Here is a 23,154-nt window from a genome sequence, read left to right on the forward strand (position 1 = left end):
CAGACCCTTCTGGGTTACAGACGAACGCGTTTACTCTCCAGTACCAACAAGTCTTTGCGGGCCTGGGTGTGTGGATGTGTATTAATACAGGCAATTCTCCCATTTCCTCCAGTTGCTTGCCCTTCATCCCGCAACCGTGTAAATCAGATTTGGAAAAACTTTTTCTCAAAGAACCTTAAAATCAAATCCGACCTCACATAAATATCACTACAAACGACTTAATTTCCATCGTTTTGTTTGGTTGGGTGTTGGTTTGTTTTCGTTTTTGTTTTTTTAACATAACTTTAGCAGAAAACTACAATTTTTTTTATTATACTTTAAGTTCTGGGGTACATGTGCAGATCGTGCAGGTTTGCTACATAGGTATACACGTGCATGGTGGTTTGCTGCACCCATCCCCACCCTCCTTAGGTATTTTTCCTAATATTAGCCCTCCCCAATCCTCCCACCCCCTGCTATCCCTCACCTAACCCCCCGCCCCACAGCAGGCCCCAGTGTGTGATGTTCCCCTCCCTGTGTCCATGTGTTATTGTTCAACACCCACTTATGAGTGAGAATATGTGGTGTTTGGTTTTCTGTTCCTGTGTCAGTTTGCTGAGAATGATGGTTTCCAACTTCATCCATGTCCCTGCAAAGGACATGAACTCATCCCTTTTTATGGCTGCACAGTATTCCATGGTGTATATGTGCCACATTTTTTTTAATCCAGTCTATCTTTTTTGGGCATTTGGGTTGGTTCGAAGTCTTTGCTACTGTGAACAGTGCTGCAATAAACATACGTGTGCATGTGTCTTTATAGTTGAATGTTTTATAATCCTTTGGATATATACCCAGTAATGGGATTGCTGGGTCAAATGGTATTTCTTGTTCCAGATCCTTGAGGAATCGCCACACTGTCTTCCACAATGGTTGGACTAATTTACACTCCCACCAACTGTGTAAAAGTGTTCCTATGTCTCCACATACTCTCCAGCATCTGTTGACTCATTTTTTAATGATTGCCATTCTAACACGTGAAATGGTACCTCAATGTGGTTTTGATTTGCATTTCTCTACAATTATTTTGAATCGTGCATTCTGTTTACAGTTAAAGAGGTGGGAAACATGGAATAATTGTGTAAATAAGGAGAAGAGAATGATGCAGAAGATGAACATATACAGGGACAGGGAAAGCACCTAGAAATCTCAAATCTGGGGGGAAGAAAGAGAAACAAGACTTTGTAATGGCATCCTAATCTTGCTGCCAAACAGTCTTGTTGCCCTAGACACACAGAAGCAAGTGTTATGGCACTGGCTTTTTGAGAAAAGTTTTTATTGTGAATCAACTAACAAGGAGAGAGGATTATAGCTCTAATCTGTCTCCCTGTGCTGGCTTTAAGACAGTATTTTTATTAGAAAAGGTTTAGGGAGTAGATTCTGGGATTAGTAGGTGGTTGGTAGAAGGAAATAAGCGGTCTGGAAAATCCTCCGGCGTTCAGTTATTTCATGTCCCTTCATGGGATGCATGTGCAAATTCTGGAGGAAGTCAGTGTGAAACATGGGGGTAGATTCGAGCTGTGATGCCAGCAAGCTCATTTTGTACAGACTCCAAGTAGCGATTTGTGTTAGTACTAACCAATTTCAGCCTTTTTTTTTTTTTTTTTTTTTTGGTTTTTAATCTCACAATGGAAGAAGTTTCAACATTTTAGCTTGTTTTTTATCTGCCATCCTGCATGCTCAAGAATTTCTGTTAGTCCTGGTTTCTTTAATTCTGAGACACGGCTTCAATCTTGTGATTTTCTACATATAGGTAGGTCTCTAGGACCAATCCATTGCCTTTTTCTAATTTAGGCATGCATGTAGATATTGGCTGTAAGGAAAATTAGTGTTTGTCACACCTCTGATGAAGGCAGTGCAGTTTTTCGTAGGTTTTGATGTTAGGTGTGTGAAAATGTGTATATTAAACCTTTCTTGCTGAGTTAGTCAAGTAGGCACTTTTTGTAAAAGATGTTTTCATAAAACACATTTCATAGAGTAGAATACAATTTCTAAAATTAAATGTTGCTTATTTTATTTAGGAAAGCTCCTTATTTGAATCTTAAAAGATCATGTGAAATCTGCAAAAGTCTCATACTCAGTGTCTTAACATTATTCAGATTTCTACCACAGCTTCATATGAGGTAAATGAAAAAAAATTAATAGCCAAATAGGTAACTACATAACCATACAATAAATTTTTTTCCAAATAAGATTAATAAACTGCTGCACTTTTAAAGTTGTACACATTATAGTGGGTCAAATACTGCTGTTTTAGATTGCAGTTGTAGATGGCTGTGACAAGGGTACAGTGTTAAAACTCTGGCATTCAACGAGAAGTCTCATTAAGACTCAGTATCTGAGGAAATCCATGTTGCTGGTACCCACTGAGGCTCCTCCTGAGCCTTCTGTATGGCAGACAACAACTGGGCACATGCATCTTGCAAGCTGTCATTCACAATCACATGATCAAAAAATTGACCAAACTGAGTTTCCATTCTTTGGGCCAAATTTTCCATCTCTTGTAGGTCTTCATCCTTTAGGAAAAATAGAAAAATACGGATAGTACAGACTTAGACAAATGGAAAAAATACGGTTTGCTATGCTGTCACATTCAGTTGTGTAACTACAACCAGTGAGGTCCAATAAATGTCTTCTAAATTACAAAACGTATGTTTCCATCTTTACTCTTAATGTCTGGTTGATGTTTTGTAAAATTTAGTAATAGTTTACAGACAGATTGCTCCCTTCAACTTCCCATGTGAATTAATTTTACTCTTATCTAAACATGAAGCTCTCTAACCATATACAACATAAAACGAAAGAAAATGTACCAGTTTAAGTAAAATTTAAACATAAATTTCAAGTGAACATTAATCTGATAGTAATAATATTATTTTAAAGATATAAAATGGCCACTTTCAACATGAGAATGGTATAAGCCAGTTATATTATCTATTTCTACTATTGTGAAATGTTCATTTAATGAAGATAGTTTGGCCTTCACTTGGCCCTAATACACCAAATTCATTGCTGCTATTTTCTTATTAGTTCATGACAAAATAGTAAAACTTGTCACCAATACAATCTGAAACACAAATACAAATGCAGGCACTGAAATCTTATGGCTTTACAAAGTGACTATACATACAATCCAGAAACAATTTTGTTAATTTGTTTAGACTGTCATAAAAAGAAAAAGTTAAATGCCCATAAGATTCAGCAAATACATTCATGGACTCCACTGTTCACAAGGCAAGCTGGAAAATCAGACCTCCAAAGTCATTGAAAAAAAAATAAGAAAAATAAATAAGAGAAAGAATAAAGATACCTGTGGTTGCTTTGGCAGCATATATACTAAAACTGAAACAATGCAGAAATTAGCATGGCCCTTGTACAAGGATGACATACAAATTTTTAGTGTATCATTCATATTTTTAGTTTCTGTTTTGCCAGGTAAATAAATTCTGGAGATCTGTTTCACAACAATGTGAATATACTTAATGTTAACTTAATATTAACGCTGAACTTACACTTAAAACAGTTAAAATGGTAAGTTGTATGTGTTTTTAACACACACACACACACAAAATAAGTGGCTATAATATCTTTATCTGGGTAATGGTTTTCTGGGTGCATACACAGATAAAAATTCATTAAATTGTACTCATTTTATACACCTTACTGAATATATGTTATGACTCGCAATATTTAAAGTGTGTTTAATGTAAAATATATGTATCCAACTGGAAAACCTCCCCTGTTCTGGGATGAGATCACTGATTAATTTTACCTGGCTTGCCCCTTTATTACCATTATCATTAATAAAACTTTTTGTGAGATGCCTCCTTTTACAGATGAGATATACTCCCTAGAGCATTTTTAAAGTAAGCTTTTAAGTAAAATCTGTTTAAAATACAAATATCAGGCTTGCATATGCCCAATTTCTGTTTGGCTGTTCAAACTATGGCTCAAGGATTTTTTTAAGCTAGTCCAAAAAAAAAGAAAAAAGGATAGCATCATAGCATTTATTAAACTTTATTTTTATATAAGTGATGTCTATCAAAAAGGATAAATCATAAGGGCATTACCATTAGAAACAAAAAGTACATTCTCTAACACAGGTCCTGTAGAAACAATACAGTTTTAAATTTTTTTATAGATTTTTTTTGGTAAAATAATATTATAGTAATAATTTTATTGAGGACCTTTTAGGGAGGGGGTTCAAAAAGAAGGAGGAGGACAATGAGATCAGAGATCCTTGGCCTGACCCAACCCAAATCTCTCTCACTCAGAAGTCACTGAAAGCAATACAGTAATTTTTGACTTGCTCTTACCTTGAACTTCATGTCCACAAAGTAGTCAGTAATAATCTTGGCATTTTTCCGAGATTGTTTCATACACCTCATATTAGATGGCTTTATAAATATCACATAGGGCTTCAGTTCATGTGTTCGAGCCACTTGAATATCCTACATAGAAAAATTAAATGCACATTTATTTTTTGTTTGTTTTGTTTTGAGACATGGTCTTGCTCTCTCACCCAGGCTGGAGTACGGTGGTATAATCATAGTTCACTGTAGCCTCATCCTCCCAGGCTCAAACAATCCACCCATCTCAGCCTCCTGAGTAGCTGGGACACAGGCACATGCCACCATTCCCAGCTATTTTATTTTGTTTTGTTTTTGAGACAGTGTCAATCTGTCACCCAAGCTGGAGTGCAATGGTGCCGTCTCGGCTCACTGCAACCTCTGCCTTCCAGGTTCAAGCAATTCTCATGCCTCAGGCTCCCTAGTAGCTGGGATTACAGGCATGTGCCACCATGCCCAGCTAATTTTTGTATTTTTAGTAGAGATGGGGTTTCACCATGTTGGCCAGGCTGATCTCAAACTCCTGACCTCAAGTAATCTGCCTGTCTCAGCCTCCCAAAGTGCTGGGATTACAGACGTGAGCCACCACACCCAGCCCCAGCTAATTTTTTATTTTTTGTAGTGATAGAGTTTTACTGTGTTGCCCAGACTGGTCTCAAATACCTGTCCTCAAGAAATCCTCCCAGGTTGGCCTCCCAAAGTGCTGGGATTATAGGCATGAGCCACTGCACCTGACCACTGCACCTAACTTTCTAGAGTCAAAATGAAGCTTCTCAAAATTTCTAAGACCAGAAATTAGGAATTATTTTTAGTTAGAATATAGTCTCATGTGCCCCAATTCCTCAATTCTAAAAAACATTTTAATAATTTAGAGATGGGGTTTTATACTAAAAATGAAGGTCAAATCCTGACTCTTACTAGCTACGACTAGCTACTGAAATCTTACTAGATGAGTAAGAGTCTATACATGTGAGAATCCCATGTACTAAGAGTAGGATTCTATACATTATCTCATATGACAAAGACAAACCGTCAAGATGGATGAGCTCTGTTTCACCTTCACTTCCCTTTCCTCTTGCTATTATCTCACATTGGATACTACTGCCATCTTTTTTCCTCTGATTCTCTAGAAACAATGTAAATTTCTAAATGACTAAGAAAACGTGGCTGGGCGCAGTAGCTCACGCCTATAATCTCAGCACTTTGGGAGGCTGAGGCAGGAGGATTGCTTAAGCCTAGGAGTTCTATTGCCAGACCAGCCTGGCAAACATGGCGAAACCCTATCTCTACTAAAAATACAAAAATTAGCCAGGCATGGTGGCTTGCGCTTGTAGTCCCAGCTACTTGAGAGGCTGAGGCACAAGAGTTGCTTGAACCCAGGAGGTGGAGGTTGCAGTGAGCTAAGATTGGGCCACTGCACTCTAGTCTGGACTACAGAGGAGGGCCTTGTCTCAAAAAACAAAACAAACAAACATACACACACAGAGAGAAAATACAAAGGTCATAAAAATTGGGCCTACAGATTGCATGTTCTTTATCTTACCTTAATTCACTTACCCCTGCTCCATTCTACATGTGGTCTCAGGAAGGTAGCCACAGACAACATAGAAACCTCACCTCCTTGTACAAAGCAACAAGAAGTTACCTTGATGCCTTTGTGATCAAGGTTAAAGCAAGAAAGATACTCGCTTCTCTTCTTGGCCACCCACTCAGTTCTGCTTTTCTGTCTGAGAAGCAAGACTTCTTTCTCAACTAAAAGCAAAATGTTGTCAACTGACATATTATGTAAGATCTTAGATATGAGAAATGGCCTTATTCTTAAAAGCCTAACAGAATAAATGTCTCAACTATAACTTACAGCATGTGCACAAAAAAATGAATGACATGCATTCAGTATTCTACCATGGACCCACCTGGGGCTCTAAGTCCATGACACAGACCTTTCCTTCGTCAAGAACTGTTTGAACGGCATCCGCACTAGTGCCATACAGGTGGCCTTTGTACTCACCATGCTCCAGCATCCTGCAAGGGCAAGCCAAACAAAACAGAATGCTTTCTACAAGGAAAATATTATTAGTAGTAATATGAGGATAAATTGTACTAGAGTTGAATATAAATATGTGAACTTTATTAGCACAGAAAGAATTAATAGATATTCAGGAGGTGAAAATGAGGATATCTAAAGTTTATGTATTTCCTCAAGTTCTCCTAGGTTTGCAAACTCCATTCTGATCCCTTTCCAAACCCAGTGAGTTGGTGTGTTGGTATATCAATGTACATTTCTTGCTTAACTCCTCAGAAACAAAAGGAATTACTCAGGAGCTTTGGAAAATACATAAAAATAGGGAATCTATTTCAAATGTAAAACAACCAGAGGCAAGAATTAGCTTCTGAACCTCTACTTTACCTGTGACTATATATGAGGCTTTCAAATGTTTCCTTGGACACATAGTGATACTCACGCCCATTCATTTCATAACTCTTTTTAGTACGAGTAGTGTCTATCAAAAAAAAGGGAATGAAAGGTTTCAGAGTCTTCAAAATTCTTTATTACCAATATGCATTTGAATAGAGATAGCTAATCAAAATAAATAGATGAATATATAATCAAATAGATAAAGAAAATGCTAGAACTAAAGAGAAGAAGTCTGAATTGGTGGCAAGGTCTTATATCAAAATCAGTTAGTCTATAAACCTTTATTGAGTGCTGATGGTGTGGAAAAGAATGCACTAGATAGTAAGCCAGGATGAGAAAGACCTCAGGGGACACCTGTTATTACTTCAAAACAAGTGCTAGTGAATTATGTGTGAACTCTAAGATGCGTAAAGATTCCTAGGTAGCAATACCAATAATATCTTACATTTCGATAGTGCATTTCCCATGATCTAATTTCATCTTCCACACTCTTATCCTAGGTAAACTATTAATATCTATAATTTACTCACAAGTAAAGCTTTTGGAGAAACTTGCTCCAAAAAAAGTCATGAAAAACGAAGTTGAATTAGAACCTCTCTTCTGACTCCTCTTAGATGAATATTTCCTATGACAATAGATTCTTAAATTTGAAATGGAAAAAGCCTATGACATTCTGCAGTCTTGACCAGATGCATTATGGTCAAGACTGATGCATTAATACCCAAGTGAGTGGTGATTCATTTAGGGATCTCTAGGAGGGAAAGATTGGATGAGTCTAGATTCAGTCTGATTCTTTGATATGGCCACTTTGATTACAGACCCTTCAACTTAAATAGTGCCAGGTGGTAGAGAATATAGGAGTTCATCAAGTATCTAAAAGTTATTTGTAATCTGCTCATCATTTATTCAACTAGTGTGTGCTGAATACCTTCTATGTTCCAGGTATCATGTTAGGTTCTGAAAACCCAAAGATAAGTAAGACACAGTTTCAGCTCTGCATCCTATATGCTGTAAAGCTAGTCCCTTAATCTACATTACCACCAATTACCTTTATTCATAAAGAATTTGTATTTTTGCATTTGACAGAGTTTAAGGATGCAATAGATCAACATCAGCTAATATCAATACAGGGAAATGATCAAGTAGGAGCTCAAACCAGCCTTAAATTATCAAAGGAGTTACCAACCTTTAATGGGGTCTAAAAGCATATGCCATTTTGGAGTCATTTTTGTTTTTCCTAATTCAAGCCTCTCATCAGATCCTCAGCATTCCTGCAGTTATGCCACATCTCCCATAACTTCTTACTTAAAAAAATTCTAGTAAAACCTTATAGCTCTCAGGTGATGGTGAATTATGTCAATATAAACCCAAGATGACTCCTCCTCTTTTGCTTGCATTGGACTAATATTTACATGGTATAAAGTCTGTGAATTGATGTATAACTCAAGGTATTAATTTTAAGCTTAAAACTTCAATTTAAAAAGCAGAATATGGGCAGTATTTTCTCACTTTGAATAATTAAAATTCTATGTTGAAATTCTTAAAATTCTTTCATATTCTGTGGGCATTTTTATCCAGACCATCCAAAAATGGCGATTTCAGCCAGGTATGGTGGCTCATGCCTGTAATCCCAGCACACTGGGTGGCCCAGGCGGGTGGATCACCTGAGGTCATGAGTTTGAGACCAGCCTGGCCAACATGGTGAAACCTCATCTCTACTAAAAATACAAAAATTAGCTGGACATGGTGGCATACATCTGTAATCCCTGCTACTCAGGAAGCTGAGGCAGGAGAATCGCTTGAACCTGGGAGGCAGAGGTTGCAGTGCCGAGATCGTGCCATGACGGCACCCCAGCCTGGGTGACAGAGTGAGACTCTGTCTCAAAAAAAAAAAAAAAGAAAGAAAAAGAAAAATGGTGATTTATTTGGTAATTGTTGTTTTTGAGATGAATGCCCATTCCTGTACATAGAAGCAGTACTTCAGAAAGCACAGCCTATGGGATGTGATCATAAAGCAACTTCTTTGTCTCCCACTGCTCTTCTGTGAGGCAAGATCTTCCCAAGCCCCTGCATAAAAATCTAGCAGTTTCCTGGCTGGGCTCAGTGGCTGACACCTGTAATTCCAGCACTTTGGGAGGCTGAGGCAGATCACTTGAGGTAAGGAGTTCGACACCAGAGTGGCCAACATGGTGAAACCCTGTCTCTACTAAAACTACAAAAATTAGCTGAGCATGGTGGTACGTGCCTGTAATCCCAGCTATCTGAGAGACTGAGGTAGGAGAATCACTTGAACCCCGGAGGTGGAGGTGCAGTGAGCCGAGATCACACCACTGCACTCCAGACTGGGCGACAGAGTGAGACTCTGATTCAAAAAAAAACTAACAGTTTCCATGATTCTCTCACTCAGGTTTAATTTTAAAAGTCTATCATCACTCATGCCACAATTTCATTTTCATCATCCAGTCTCAACTGAGTAATTAAAATTCCATTCCCACATAATCATCAAAATTATAAACTTCCCTTAGATTTTAGGCTGCTTCTCCACACATGTGGCTCAGATTTGCTGCACCAGGGAAGCCTGCGCTCAGAGAAGCCAGACATCAGGAAGGAGAGTATGAGTCACTTCTCTTTCCTTTCATCAACTTCTACTGCTCCTGCTTCTCCCTGCCCCCAACCAATCTCTCTCCCGCTGGTTCAGAACTCTCCAAGCCTAGAGTGTGGACAGGGAGAGGAAAGCAGGAAGGAAGGTTCTGGTTTGGCAAATACTGATGCTGGCTGCTATTGGCTCCCTTTAGATTTGGCAGATGCTTAAATCTGGCTCTTTCTCTCCTAAACGATATGTTGGGTTATTTTGCAAACCCTCTCACCACCACCACCAGGCCTCTCAAATCCATTCCTATTCCAGTTCATCATCTGTGATTCCTTCCAAAGCCTGATGTATTTGGGAGCCCACTTTTGGCCTTTTTCTCCTTGAGGCTTCTTCCTGGGCAGTCATCAGCTAATCCTGGGCTGAGTTTCTTACACGTTATCTGCCCAGGTCTGGTCCTTGGGGAATATCACAAGTATAGCTGTGATGGGCCCTACAAGGACAGCTACTTCCCAAATTACAGCCATTGGCCACTTCCTGTAAGCTCTCCTCCTTTGGATTTTTCAGGTATAATTTGGGCACCATTCTTCAGTGTCCCCTAAAGTGCAGGGGACATAGGAAGCTCTCTAAGTGGTCCCCCTAAGTTCCTCTGTCTTGCCTTGAGTGGGAGGGGAAGCAGGTACACACACACTCACACACTCCTCCCACACCCAGTGGTTCAGGAACACACAGCACAGCTCTCTCCAATAAAAGCCTCCCTGAAAAGCCACCATCAATCTCCCTCCCCAAGCCTTTTATACCTTCCAGCTGTGTGAAGAGTTTAACTTGTTTTCACATTCCTCATTTAAAGATGTACATCTTAGTGTCTCAGTCAAAATTTTAACTTCCTTTTACACATATTAGAAACTATGCATTATTATGCATTATGATAAACATGCATTATTATGAACTTTCTATTTTCTTGAAATCAGGAATTCTATCTCAAGTCTTCATCTTTTCTATTTTTATAATAAAACAGGTTTTCTTAGAGTGATTCTAAAGCTTTTTTTTAAAGGCTGGATCTCCATATGTAGAATTAGAATTTAGAATTGTAGCTCTCAAATGTCTTAAAGCTTAAAAAAAACCTTCATACAACAACTCTAAATGGGTAAAAAAAAACCTCACACAATTCTACGTAGAAGAAAGCCTAGAAGATTATGTTTCAGGAGTTGGTTTGGAGCTGCTGGTAGTGTATGGGGAGCTTAGGAGAAATAAAGGAGTTATGAATAAAAGGAAATAAGAAAACACCCCCCCTTTTTTTTGAGTCAGAATCTCACTTTCTTGCCCAGAATGGAATGCAATGGCATGATCTCAGCTCACTGCAACCCCTGCCTCCCAGGTTCAAAGGATTCTCTGCCTCGGCCCCCCAAGGAGCTGGGATTACAGGCATGCAGCACCACACCCAGCTAATTTTTATATTTTAAGTAGAGATGGGGTTTCACCATGTTAGCCAGGCTGGTCTTGAACTCCCGACCTCAGGAGATCTGCCCAATTTGGCCTCCCAAAGTGCTGGGATTACAGATGTGAGCCACCATGCCCAGCCAAAAGACCATTTTTAAAATGGCTATGTATTATATAATCATACTCATAAATTGATATAAAATTATGTGTGCATATATCAATTTTTAGATTAAAAAATAGATAAGGCATTTAAAGAGCCAAGCACAGTGCTGGGAGGATAGTGAGCACTGAGTGTACATGAGCTATTATTGCTAACTATTAGTTTACCTGAAAGGCCAGCCATATAATTGTTAAGAAATAGAAAAAAAGACCTTTTAAAAGCCTAGCTGCTTATATTCCAATAGGTCAATTTTCCTTACTAAAATAAATTGGTTAGAAATACTAAATTCTTCAAGAATCCCTTGAGTTGTATACTTTTACAGCAAAGATGGAATGACATAGTTAAATGAGACCAGCAAAGGATGTTTTAGCAAAATACAAACCATTATGAAAGAAAAACTAAACATACGTGGCACAGCACTTTGAAAATGGCTGGGATTAAATTCAATAAGTTGTCTTCTGAGCTCATTTACTCCAACACCAGAGGGTCCTAAACACAAAAAGTCACACACAGAAATCATCAGATGTGGATAAATATAATTATGTGATGAATTCATTTTAGTCCTTCTATTGAAGAAACTGGAGAGCAAATATTTTTAGGGAAATTATTTAACTTCCTTTCTCATAACTTGGAACAACCCCAGAAAACTCTTGGGAATTTTCCCATGAATGGAATAACCCACATTGCTTCAACATTCAGAAATGAGGTAAGGAATCACAGTAACCTGACCCTCAGCAAACTTCGTCTAATGTTGAGTGCCAGGAGAATTAGCTGATCTCATTTTAGAGAATCAGAGAGCTCTGCCTTTCTTCTTCAAATGAAGTATTTATCAAGTCACAACCAAAAATCAGCCTCAACAATTATAGATTCTGTGACTTACAGAATGCAGGGGCACATTCCTGACAGGTGATTGAGTCAGCACCCCAATGTCCAACTGGAGGCAGGGCTGACTTCATGTCTATAGAACCTGTGCAGTTACACAGGGTCCATGCTTAGAAGGACGCCGTGCTTGGATGAGTTCACTGCTAATGGATCTTGAAATCCTTGATAATTTTTTAACAAGGCATCCTTGTATTTGCATTTTATGATGGGGCCTGCAAATGATACTGCTGGTCCCAGCTGTAAGGCACATTGTTCTGCTCTTCAGGGACCTGCCTTACTCATGAAGCTGAACATGAACACAGGAAGGCAGTAGGATACAAGTTGCTACTGCTACAGCGACCAGCTTTGCAAAAGTCATGGTCACAAAAGCAGGTCACTCCTGCACTATATTTTTCCTGATCCTTATAAAGCACCAAAGATACAGTCCAGAAGACGTTAGATATTTTTCTAAAATAAGTAGTTACAAATTTCTTAGGGAATGGACTTTAAGGATTTAACACAGTTCTCAGAGAAATGAACTTTAAGGATTTATTTTCATGATGCAGGCTAATGATCTGTCTCAGGGAACACTCATCTATGTTTACAGAACAATTCTAAGCAGGCAAAAAAAAAATCTCAATTATTACCACATCATGCTTGTTATATAAGTTCATGGACACCATGGTACATCACATTCACTTGTAGATTTTTTTAAAAGCCTGATACAATAAAATTTTACTTATGAACACACATGTACAATGGCTTTTGTTTTTTAAAAAAGGTATTTGTATGGGGTCCATAAAAAATTCTACTTTTACCATTATTCCCAATGCAAGACACCTGAATCTAGAAGGAAAAATTCTCAAGGATGAGGAGAGATAGTACATGCTGGGACATACCCACAAGCACTATGAGGCGGTACTTGTCTGAAGGGCGTCGCTGGTACTTCACCACCTCTTCATAAGGGGCACCCACTGCACTGTAGCAGCTGCCATTGCAGCACACACTGGCATGCAGGGGGCTGACGTGAGATTTCCTGCGACAAAGGCGCATGCTGCGGCGGAAGCCAGCTGGGGAGGGGAAGCACACAGAACATAAGATTCAGGCAGGAGAGATCACTTCTAGCTTCATATCTGATGAAATGTGTTGCAACCATGATCCTAAAGTGTTCATTAATATAGTCATGTCTGTCTGAAGTTAGAAGATGGGAAGCAATATGAGGGAAACATACAAAAATGCCCTCTGTACTAGCCCATCTAGCACCCACTCCAGGCCAGGCATTGTCCTGGGTACTGAGGATAAAGGGGTCAACTAATCCAAGGCCATTTTCTCATGAAATTTATGTTTTATAGAAGAGGAGAGACAAACATAAAAAACAACAAAAAATAAGTACTTAGAGGAAGACTGGGTGGATAGAGAGTAATAAAGGTGCTTTTTCAGATAGGCAGTAAGGTTAGAGTATCTCTGAAAGGTTGGCATTGAGTAGACATCTGGATGAAGGCAGGGAGCAGATGGGGAAGCCTCTGTGGGGATGAGCAAGCCAGGCCGAGGGAACAGCAAGTGCAGTGGTGTGGAGAAAGGGACTGTGCTTGGAGCATTTGAGAACCCCAAGGAACCCTGTGTAGCTACAGGGCAGTAAGCAACAGGGAGTGTGGAAATGGGGTTGGGGAAATGGCTGGAGCCAGATCACACGGGGCCTCTGAAAAGTGCTGGATTGTGGGTGAAAGTGTGACGGGAAGCTGTTGGCGGTGACATGATTTGATTCATGATTCTGAAAGACTACTCTGGTTTCTGCAGGAAGGGTGTAAACTGTAGGGAGAGTAAGTGTGGCCTTAGGAGAGAGCAGTTAGGAGGCTACTGCAGTGGTCTGGGTGAGAGATGAGGGTGGCTTAGGCCAGGGTAGAAAGACTGGAGCAGATGCATTTTTCATATTTTTCAGGTGCCTTCACTAAGACACAGACAGGTTACATGGTTGATTAGGGCTGTGTTATCAGTGGCAAAGCTGGACACATGGATCATGATTTCTGAGCTCCTAGATTCCTGCTTAATCTGCCTCTGGAATCACAGGGCTTTCTGGTATCTTCAGAGCTGTTCCCAGGTCCTCTCAGGAGACAGAGTTAGCAACTCTATGTGTACTTATAAATACACATGCACACTTCCATCTATATTTGTATGTCTATATATTGAAAACCATGAGTTCACACCAACACCACAGGATTCACTCTAGACTTTCCCTTTCCATGCTTATGACTCCCTTCTCTAACAGCAATAACCCTGGCCCTTGTCATCCTCAATACATTTGCATATTGTATCAATCAAGAGCACTTGTGCAAGATGGGAGACAGACAGTGTCGATAGCTGGCAGAAAGTGTCAGAGCCCAAGCTAGATGAGGCAGGGATCTTTGTAAAACCTGTTGGGTATCAGAGGCCAAATGAAGGCAGCTGACCTCTTGATTTTTCTCTGGCTGTGACAATCTGCACCAGGCTACCATTGTCCCCTGCACAGATGCCTTCATCACCCTGCTCATGCTCCGTATTCTCTACCTCTGTGTAGCTGCCTACTCTGCTCAGCTTTACCTAAGAGCATTTAGGCTGAATGATTCTGAAAGCAATACAGAAAGGTGCCGCCACCTTTTTTTTTTCACGCTCCCCTGATGATTCCAACATGCATCCAGCTTGCGAAATAACCTTCTAGTTTACAGACCCTGCAGCTCTGCTAGTCTCCCCCTGCCTCCCTGTAGAAGGAAGCCCAGAATGATTTTAGATGAGTGGTACCTGGTCTTTCACAAAGCTCTGCCCAGGTGACAGATTAGAGAAATGTGGCCATAAGAAGTAAGTTAAAAGTCAGAGACTTTGTCTCTTTAGCATAAGTTAAATAGATTATGAAACAGTCTAGAAGAAAACAAAAAGATTTGTGTTTGATGAGTAATTAATAGATACCCAGTGGAAATTAGATGAATAACAATGAATGCTTAATAGATCAGAATATTGACAAGGAAATAAGGACAGAAAGAAAAGGAAACTAGAACAGGTTTGGAAAGGTCCATAAGCAAAAGAAACTTTCAAAACAGAGTCAGGCTTGGAAACATAATTTAACAAGTGACAGAGACCCACCTCTTATTAATTTACCACCTACCTATAAAGAACTTCTGACCATAGCCAACAAATTCTTCCTTGTCTGGAACACAGAGTACAGCAGGAGCAGATTATGTGAGAGCAAGAAGTTTATTTAGGCAAATTCATGAAATCATCTTCAACATTTCAAGTGACTACCTTAGTAGATGGCAGTCTAGTTGAATTTAGGAGATGGAGAGGCTCATTGAGTGCTCTAAGCATTTTTCATTCTATTATTCACACACAACAAACTGTAGAGACGCACTTCACAGAATTTGAGCATTACAGCGAATGTATTCTGTCTAGTATGGTTAAAGCCAAAACCAGTTTATTAATTTTTTAAGATAAGTTTCCTTAGGATCTGTTTAAAAACACACACCCAGTTTTTATGTTTTTACTATGATTCAATATCTTATAACTTTAAACAAGTTTAAAGTAGCTTTTTATTTTATTTTTTTTTCTTCTGCTCTTGTTGCTCAGTCTGGAGTGCAATGGCGTGATCTTGGCTCACTGCAACCTCCACCTCCCAGGTTCAAGCAATTCTCCTGTCTCAGCCTCCCGAGCAGCTGGGATTATGGGCATATACCACCACGCCCAGCTAATTTTTGTATTCTTAGTAAAGATGGAGTTTCACCACGTTGGTCCGGCTGGTCTTGAACTCCTGATGTCAGGTGATCCACCTGCCTCAGCCCCCCAAAGTGCTGGGACTATAGGGATGAGCCACCATGCCCAGGCTTGTTCTTAACCATACTGTATTTATAACATTATTTTTTCTGCATGTCCTATAATTAATCTCTTTGCTAGATATGGGTTTTTATTTTCTTCCTCTCAAACTGGTTTATTCTATAGCAAATTATCTTTGCTCTATGGCTGCCAAATGTCTCTAACTGGCCAGGACTCTGAGAGACAAAATGAGGAAAACTGCCCAATGCCTCTGAAGCATTGAGAGCTAGTTCAGACTCCTGTTTCTCCTTTCACTGAGACCTCAGAAAAAACTCCAGAAAAAAATATTATAACAATATTATTTTCAAACTACTTTTTACTTAGGTTCCTTCTCATTTATATAGCTCTGCTCTGATCATTGAAATAATATATGGCTGGTCATGGTGGCTCACACCTGTAATTCCATCACTCAAGGAAGCCAAGGCAGGCAGATCACTTGAGGTCAGGATTTCAAGACCAGCCGGCCCAACATGAAACCCTGCCTTTACTAAAAACACAAAAATCAGCCAGGCATGGTGGCTTGTGCCTGTAGTCCTGGCTACTTGGGAGGCTGAGGCAGGAGAATCTCTTGAACCTGGGAGATGGAGATTGCAGTGAGCTGAGATTGTACCACTGTACTCCAGCCTGGGCAAGAGAGAGAGACTTTGTCTAAAAAAAAAAAAAAAAATATATATATATATATATATATATATATATATAGAGAGAGAGAGAGAGAGAGAGAGAGAGGGAGAGAGAGAGATTTTGTTCATAGAATAAAACTTTTTTTCTTAACCTTTTTTTAAAAACGTGTTTTAAAATACAAAGTAAGAAAACACACCAATATCAATTCTATCTTCTGGTAAGTAAGCACATTTTCTCATTTAGGTATGTCAGTAAGTTTAAAAGGAAATGTTTTCTTGGGAGTACATTCATAAAGCTTAATTATTTTCATAGTTCTTTTAAATGTTGTCTATGAAACTGAATATTTAATCATAGATTTCACCCTTAAAATATCTTATCCTTGGAGAAACCTCACAAACTTAGTTTGGAAGTATGTTTCCTGAGGAAAAAATGTAAATATTAGGGGGAAACTGTAAACAACAACAACAAATACCATATCGTTTTTTTCTTTTTCTTTTTTGCCATATTCTACCATGCTGTCACGTTCAACAAATATCTTATCTTCATCTGAAACACCATCCTGTCAAGTATTCATTTTGAGGCACTGAGAGATTTTAAACATAGTTCTATTTGGCATATCTAGGAAATAAAAACAATTACCTTCTGAAAGTTCCTCTGGATATTTGGGTAAGTGCAGAAACAGACATGATAAAGTTAAGCCTTTAAGATCATGTTAGCCACCAAATCAAGGCAAATTACATAAGCAAGCATTCACATCACCACTAGCAAAAGGTAACTCAGATAAGGCCTGGCAAGGCAAATGAATACCACACAACTCACAACTGGGACTGAGAAACCCATTCACCCTGACTCCGCTGCTTGGGACAGTAACTGTTTCTCAAAGTTGCCTATCAAGACTCTCCCTGAAGGCTTTTTTTTTTTTTTTTGAGACGGAGTCTTGCTCTGTTGCCAGGCTGGAGTGCAGTGGTGTGATCTGGGCTCACTGCAATCTCTGCCTCCCAGGTTCAAGTGATTCTCTTGCCTCAGCTTCCTGAGTAGCTGAGATTACAGACAGGTGCCACCACACCCAGCTAATTTTTGTAATTGTAGTAGAGATGGGGTTTCACCATGCTGGCTGGGATGGTCTCGATGTCCTGACCTTGTGATCTACCTGCCTCGGCCTCCCAAAGTGCTGGGATTACAGGCATGAGCCACCTCGCCTGGCCCTGAAGGCTTGGTTGGCACAAAATGGGGCTTCAAAGGGAGAGGTTATAGGAAGGTAACAGGTTTGAGCCTTCTCTCTCCTCTCCCCGAGGCAGTACTGCCAGCTCTGTGAAGCGGGTGGGGGGATGTGGTAGAAATGGCGCTGGGGCTGGCAATGCAGCAGCCTTTGGCACAAGTGAGAGTCCTCATTCCTTCCCCTTCCTGTGTCTCACACACTTCCATTCCCTGCTGCCCCTTGAAGACAGAGGCAACCAAATACAAACCAAACTGTTTAATTTGTTTTCCAGACATCACAAAACAGCCATATTCTGTTTTTTGGGTTGTTTTGAGATGCAGTCTCCTTTGTCACCCAGGCTGGAGTGCAATGTCACTATCTTGGCTCAACTGCAACCTCCACCTCCCGGGTTCAGGCGATTCTCCGGTCTCAGCCTCCTGAGTAGCTGAGATTACAGGCATGAGCCACCATGCTCTACTAATTTTTGTATTTTTAGTAGAGATGGGGTTTCATCATGTTGGTGAGGCTGGTCTCAAACTCCTGACCTCAAGTGATCTGCCAGCCTCAGCTTCCCAAAGTGCTGGGATTACAGGCATGAGCCACCATGCCTGGCCTTTTTTTTTTTTAATGGTGTTTCTGATTAAATAAACGATATCATCACCTCATCACCTCCCGGAGAAATTCAAGGAAGTCACATTATACTTTATTCAGACTAGAGACCGAAACTGAAGAACCTTGATTGCTCACTAAGCGGTCTAAGTAACAGAGTTAAGCATCACGGAATGAAGCCAAGCATCCTTCGCTTAGAAAATATGCCAGCTGGGTGCTATTTGTTCCTTAATTGAGCTCCTAAGAAAGCTGGGTTCAGAACATATTAACTTTTTCAGCCAAGAGGAGTCAACAAAGGGTGCTTTACAGTAGGCACCTCCCTCTGCAGGGCTGCTCTGAAAACACTAGCTGCTGACTCATGCAAGGAACAAGATTTCACAATAATAACACCCACTAACACTCGTGTAGCACTTCCTGTATGCTAGGCACTGTTCTAAGCACTTTACTCATATAAACCATTGATCCCATTTTAGAGATGGGGAACCCGAAGGGCAGAGAGGTTAAGAGCCAGAGAACCCGCAGTTAGTGAGTAATGAACCCAGGATTCAAACTGGCCAATCTAGCTGGAGTCCGCAGTCTTACCCACAGACTCCCAAACTCCCCAGCCTCAATCACAGGCTTCGAATGTGGAGTGTCTTCCAGATAGACAGAACAAAGAAGGATGAGAATAAGCTAGAGGAATGAAAAACTAAGCCAATTCCAAACACTGAGCAAGTATAAATAATCAATTAAGTTATTCCTAACAGGCCAACCATCTAATGGAAAATAGGAAATTTCAAAACAACATAAATGTAAATAATTTAGAAAAGTGGTTCACAACTCATCTGCCTCAATGGTGTCTTTCTTATAACCAATATTTGTAGCACTCTCTCTTTTATGAAAGGAAAATCATAGATAGTGTAATATACAACAAATGTAATTTAAAAAATCAGTACAATGCTCCAGGTATAATATAAAGAAACATTTAAAAGGAAATAATTTATATTTTAAAAGTATTTATATCAGCCCAGGCACAATGGCTCATGCCTGTAATCCCAGCACTTTGGGAGGCTGAAGCAGGTGGATCACTTTAGGCCAGGAGTTTGGTACCAGCCTGAGCAACATGGAAACCTGTCTCTACTAAAAATGCAAAAATTAGCTGGGTGTGGTGGTGCACACCTGTAATCCCAGCTACTCAAGAGGCTGAGGCAGGAGAATCACCTGAGCCTGACAGGCAGAGATTGCAGTGAGCCCATATCACACCACTGCACTCCAGCTTAAAAGTAAAATTCTGTGAGGCCTATTTTGTTTTTAAGAATGTCAACATTATTTTGAGGGACAGATATTTGCCATATGTGATCAATAATAACAAATAATATATTAAAGAAAAAGAAAATTTAGTATAAATGTCATACTTTCCAGTTTATTTACTAGCAATATCGAGCAGACAGGATATGTGGATCATTCAATAATTGCAAGGCAATGTCTGCATTCTGTTTGAATGTCTCCTTCCATAATGACCATCTTCTAAACCACTGTGCTTCTCATGCTAAATCTTATGAAAACCTTTTGTGTTAAAGATTGACCCGTTTATATTTATGATGAGTTTTGTCCAGCAGGACATTCAGAAGACCTGTGGGTCAAGAGATACCAGTCAAAGCCCAGGAGTATCCTCAATCAATGTGGCAATTAAAAAAAAAATGCTCCCATAGAGTTCCGAAATGCTGCATCAGGGACAGAACCAGCCCTGTGAGAAGTACTGGTTAAGGTAAAAGCTACGTCTCACAACTGCACTGTTCCTGTATTTTTAAAAATACATTTTACTGGGACCAGGCATGGTGGCTCACTTTGAGAGGTCAAGGTGGGAGAACCGTTGAGGTCTGGAGTTGGAGACAAGCCTGGACAACACAGGGAGACCCTGTTTCTACAAAACATTTAAAAATTAGCCCTGTATGGTGGCATGGAACTGTAGTCCCAGCTACTTGGGAGGCTGAAATGGGAGGATCACCCAAGCCAAAGAAGTCAAGGCTGCAGTGAGCTATGATCATCCCTCTCGCACCTCAGCTTGGACAGCAGAGTGTAAGACTCTGTCTCAAAATAAATAAATAAAGTAGCCAGGTGTGATGCTATATGCCTATAGTTCCAGCTATTTGAAAGGCTGAGGTGGGAGGATCACTTGAGCTCAGGAGTTCGAGGCTGCAGTGAGCCATGATCACAGCACTGCACTCCAGCCTCAGTGACAGAGAAACCTCATCTCAAAAAAATTTATAATGTATATTTGAGGTTGACAACATGATGTGGGATACATGTAGTTACTTTTTAATTGTTTTACTGTTGATATATTTAACCTATTATTATAACCCTAAATATGTGTCTAAATTGTATGAAAATGTGGAATATACATTTAAAAATCAATACCAAATATTCATTTTTTTACTTACCAGATTCAAATGTTTCTTCATCTATGATTTTCCATAGAGGCAAAAACCAAAAATGTTATTACATGACCATCTAAACTGAGTCTATATTTTAAGTCTAATTCTCCGGCCCCTACTTCTGCCCATACACCACCTTTAAAGTTTTTTTCCTAAATCAAGATTATATTAATGGTGTCTCAAAGGCATATATAAACTTTAAATAAAGGACGTGGTATTCGGCAGTTGAGCCATGATGACAGTCAGGGGTGCAGCAGAGCTTAAAATAAATATGTAAAATAATAGAGACTAAATAAAACAAAATGTAAAAGAAGCTCAGAGGGAAGGGGAAAGTGGAAACCCCCATAGATGGTTGGATCCTACTCAGCTTTGCTGCAGAGGGCCTGCAGATGTGGGAGGGGTGCATCCTGCCTGAAGAGTAGGGCACCCGCAAGAGGAGGGAGTGAGCATAGGAATGGCTTGATCAGGTGACTGAGAAGGATGTGAGATAAACAAATTCCTCGTTAGTTAAAACAACTCTTGTTTGCATTTTAAATGTGGGTGAAGGGGAGAAGGAAAGAAAAGCACACTGCCATGTGTGTCCCTACGCAACTGTCTTACACGCTCTGCTCATGTACCCCAAAACCTAAAATCCAATAATAAAAAAAAAATAATAAAAAAAAATAAAAAAATTAAAAAAAAAGAGATGAAGGATTAAGAAACAAGAAAGTATACGAAATTTGAAATATATGGCAACATTACCAGTGCATGCATCCTTAGATCAGGCAATGCTGCATCTAAGGTATTCTCACACATGTGAAATGATATATTTATGAAGCAATTCACTGTAACACTGTTTATAATAGAAACAAATGGACATAAGACAAATGCCTACAAATAAGTGACTGTATAAGTATATAATAAACAGTAAGCTGTTAAAAAAAATAAAGACTGAGGCTCTTTATGTGCTAAGAATCACCTCCAATATATGGAATGTTAAATTAGAAAAGCCAGGAACAGAAGAGTGTGTGCATTTTATGCCATCAAAGGGTATGTGCATTTGGATTTGGGGAAAAAAAAGATGGGAATGATGAGGGAACGAGGAGAGATGTATACATCATTGCTTTTATGTGCACAGAATTATGTCTGGGGTGATACTGAAGAAACTATTAACATTTATTTCTCCAAGAAAGAAACTGAGGAGGAGAACAGGGAAAGAGAGGAACTTCTTACTGAATATACCTTTGTAGCTTTAAAATTTTGTGAATTTTAACATAGCTTTAAAACTATGTGAATGTACTACCTGATAAAATTGTAATGAAAATTATGGAAAATAAATGAATATTACTGCAAGTTTAACAAACAATGTGTGCTTGGTAAAATAAACATAATGTCAGCAGTATTCTGCAGTTGTTCTGGAAAATATATGTGAATCATTGAAATGCCCACTGTTTTAAAATTTTATATTGTTTTTTCACTTCTAAAAACTAGATTAGCCCATAAAGCAAAGGCAGATGCACCTGTCAGACTAAAGTTCTCCAACTAGTCTCCCAACAAAATCCTAGTGATTCTTAAGCCAATCTTAGTTCTGCCACTAAATTTGAAAAATCTTTTCCCAATTTACAAAACAGTTAAAGAATAGAAATGTAAAACCTTTCATGCATGTCTCATAATTTTGGAACCTACTATTTATCTATACTAGAATCTACCAGAAGACGGCATCAAACTTAATAACAAAATATATATTGCTCTTTAAAAATTTGATACTGCAATATGTTATGGTATTTCACAAAGAGCAGAGGTTTCCAAGTGTTCCACCATCTGACACACTGAGTGTTCCTAAGTGTTCCTGAGATCATTTTCAAAGCACTGCTTTCTAGGACATTTTCTAGTACATTGGTGGGAACCTGGAGACATTACCACAGCTTCTCCTTCCAAGTGCCAGAACTACAGAAGAAAGATGGTGTGGGTGGTCATTTTACACATTTCTCCCAGAGGAAAGGTCCATGGCCCTTTGGACACCTCTGCTTCAGATAATCTGTAATTAACATGCTTCATATTTCTTCTAACAGCAAAGCAATCAAGAGAAAATGTTACCTGCTTCCACACATTTCTCGTCAATCTTCATGTCATCTTCTATAAAAGAGTATAGAAAGGGAGAAATAGAACTTAAAATGTATCTGCATTAAAAACAAAATTCCCAGCCAGGCATGCTGGCTCATGACTGTAATCCCAGCACTTTGGGAGATTGAGGTGGGCAGATCATCTGATGTCAGGAGTTCCAGACCAGCCTGACCAACACGGTGAAACCCCATCTCTACTAAAAATACAAAACTTAATCAGGCCTGGTAGTGCATGCCTGTAATCCCAGTTACCAGGGAGCCTGAGGCAGGAGAATCGCTTGAATCTGGGAGGCGGAGGTTGCAGTGAATTGAGATAGCTCCATTGCACTCCAGCCTGGGCAACAAGAATGAAATTCCATCTCAAAAAAAAAAAAAAAAATCCCTATATATGTCAATAAAACTCATAAAATAAAAATAAAACTATGTCAATAAAACTCAGGCCACCTTATGATAAAGTTACTTTTACAATTAATGCTCACTTGGAGAGATAAAAAGGGCTCTGCATTAAATGAAAATGTATGACA

General features: G+C 39.4%; 1 protein-coding gene and 1 pseudogene across 7 annotated transcripts in view; one reads left to right on the forward strand and one right to left on the reverse strand.

The window, feature by feature from the left end:
- Window positions 1-2,024: 2,024 nt before the first annotated feature.
- MPP4 (MAGUK p55 scaffold protein 4) overlaps window positions 2,025-23,154 on the reverse strand; it is a 53,343-nt gene continuing 32,213 nt past the window's right edge. For 3 of the 7 annotated variants that reach the window (XM_078328177.1, XM_078328175.1, XM_078328178.1), the window contains 10 exons: window positions 22,605-22,643; window positions 20,535-20,555; window positions 16,947-16,961; window positions 14,986-15,027; window positions 12,749-12,919; window positions 11,397-11,477; window positions 6,793-6,886; window positions 6,299-6,407; window positions 4,353-4,487; window positions 2,025-2,552 (listed from right to left, as the gene is read on the reverse strand). In XM_078328177.1, coding sequence (XP_078184303.1) covers window positions 2,361-2,552; window positions 4,353-4,487; window positions 6,299-6,407; window positions 6,793-6,886; window positions 11,397-11,477; window positions 12,749-12,919; window positions 14,986-15,027; window positions 16,947-16,961; window positions 20,535-20,555; window positions 22,605-22,643 — 899 coding nt within the window. In that variant the 3' untranslated portion in view covers window positions 2,025-2,360. The remainder of the gene's footprint in view (window positions 2,553-4,352; window positions 4,488-6,298; window positions 6,408-6,792; window positions 6,887-11,396; window positions 11,478-12,748; window positions 12,920-14,985; window positions 15,028-16,946; window positions 16,962-20,534; window positions 20,556-22,604; window positions 22,644-23,154) is intronic. The other 4 variants (XM_078328176.1, XM_078328179.1, XM_054257788.2 and 1 more) reach the window with 3 other exon arrangements.
- Window positions 3,353-3,453, forward strand: LOC118154936 (U6 spliceosomal RNA; annotated as a pseudogene).

Source organism: Callithrix jacchus, chromosome 6 (assembly GCF_049354715.1).
Source record: "Callithrix jacchus isolate 240 chromosome 6, calJac240_pri, whole genome shotgun sequence".
In the NCBI taxonomy this organism is placed as follows: Eukaryota; Metazoa; Chordata; class Mammalia; order Primates; family Cebidae; genus Callithrix; species Callithrix jacchus.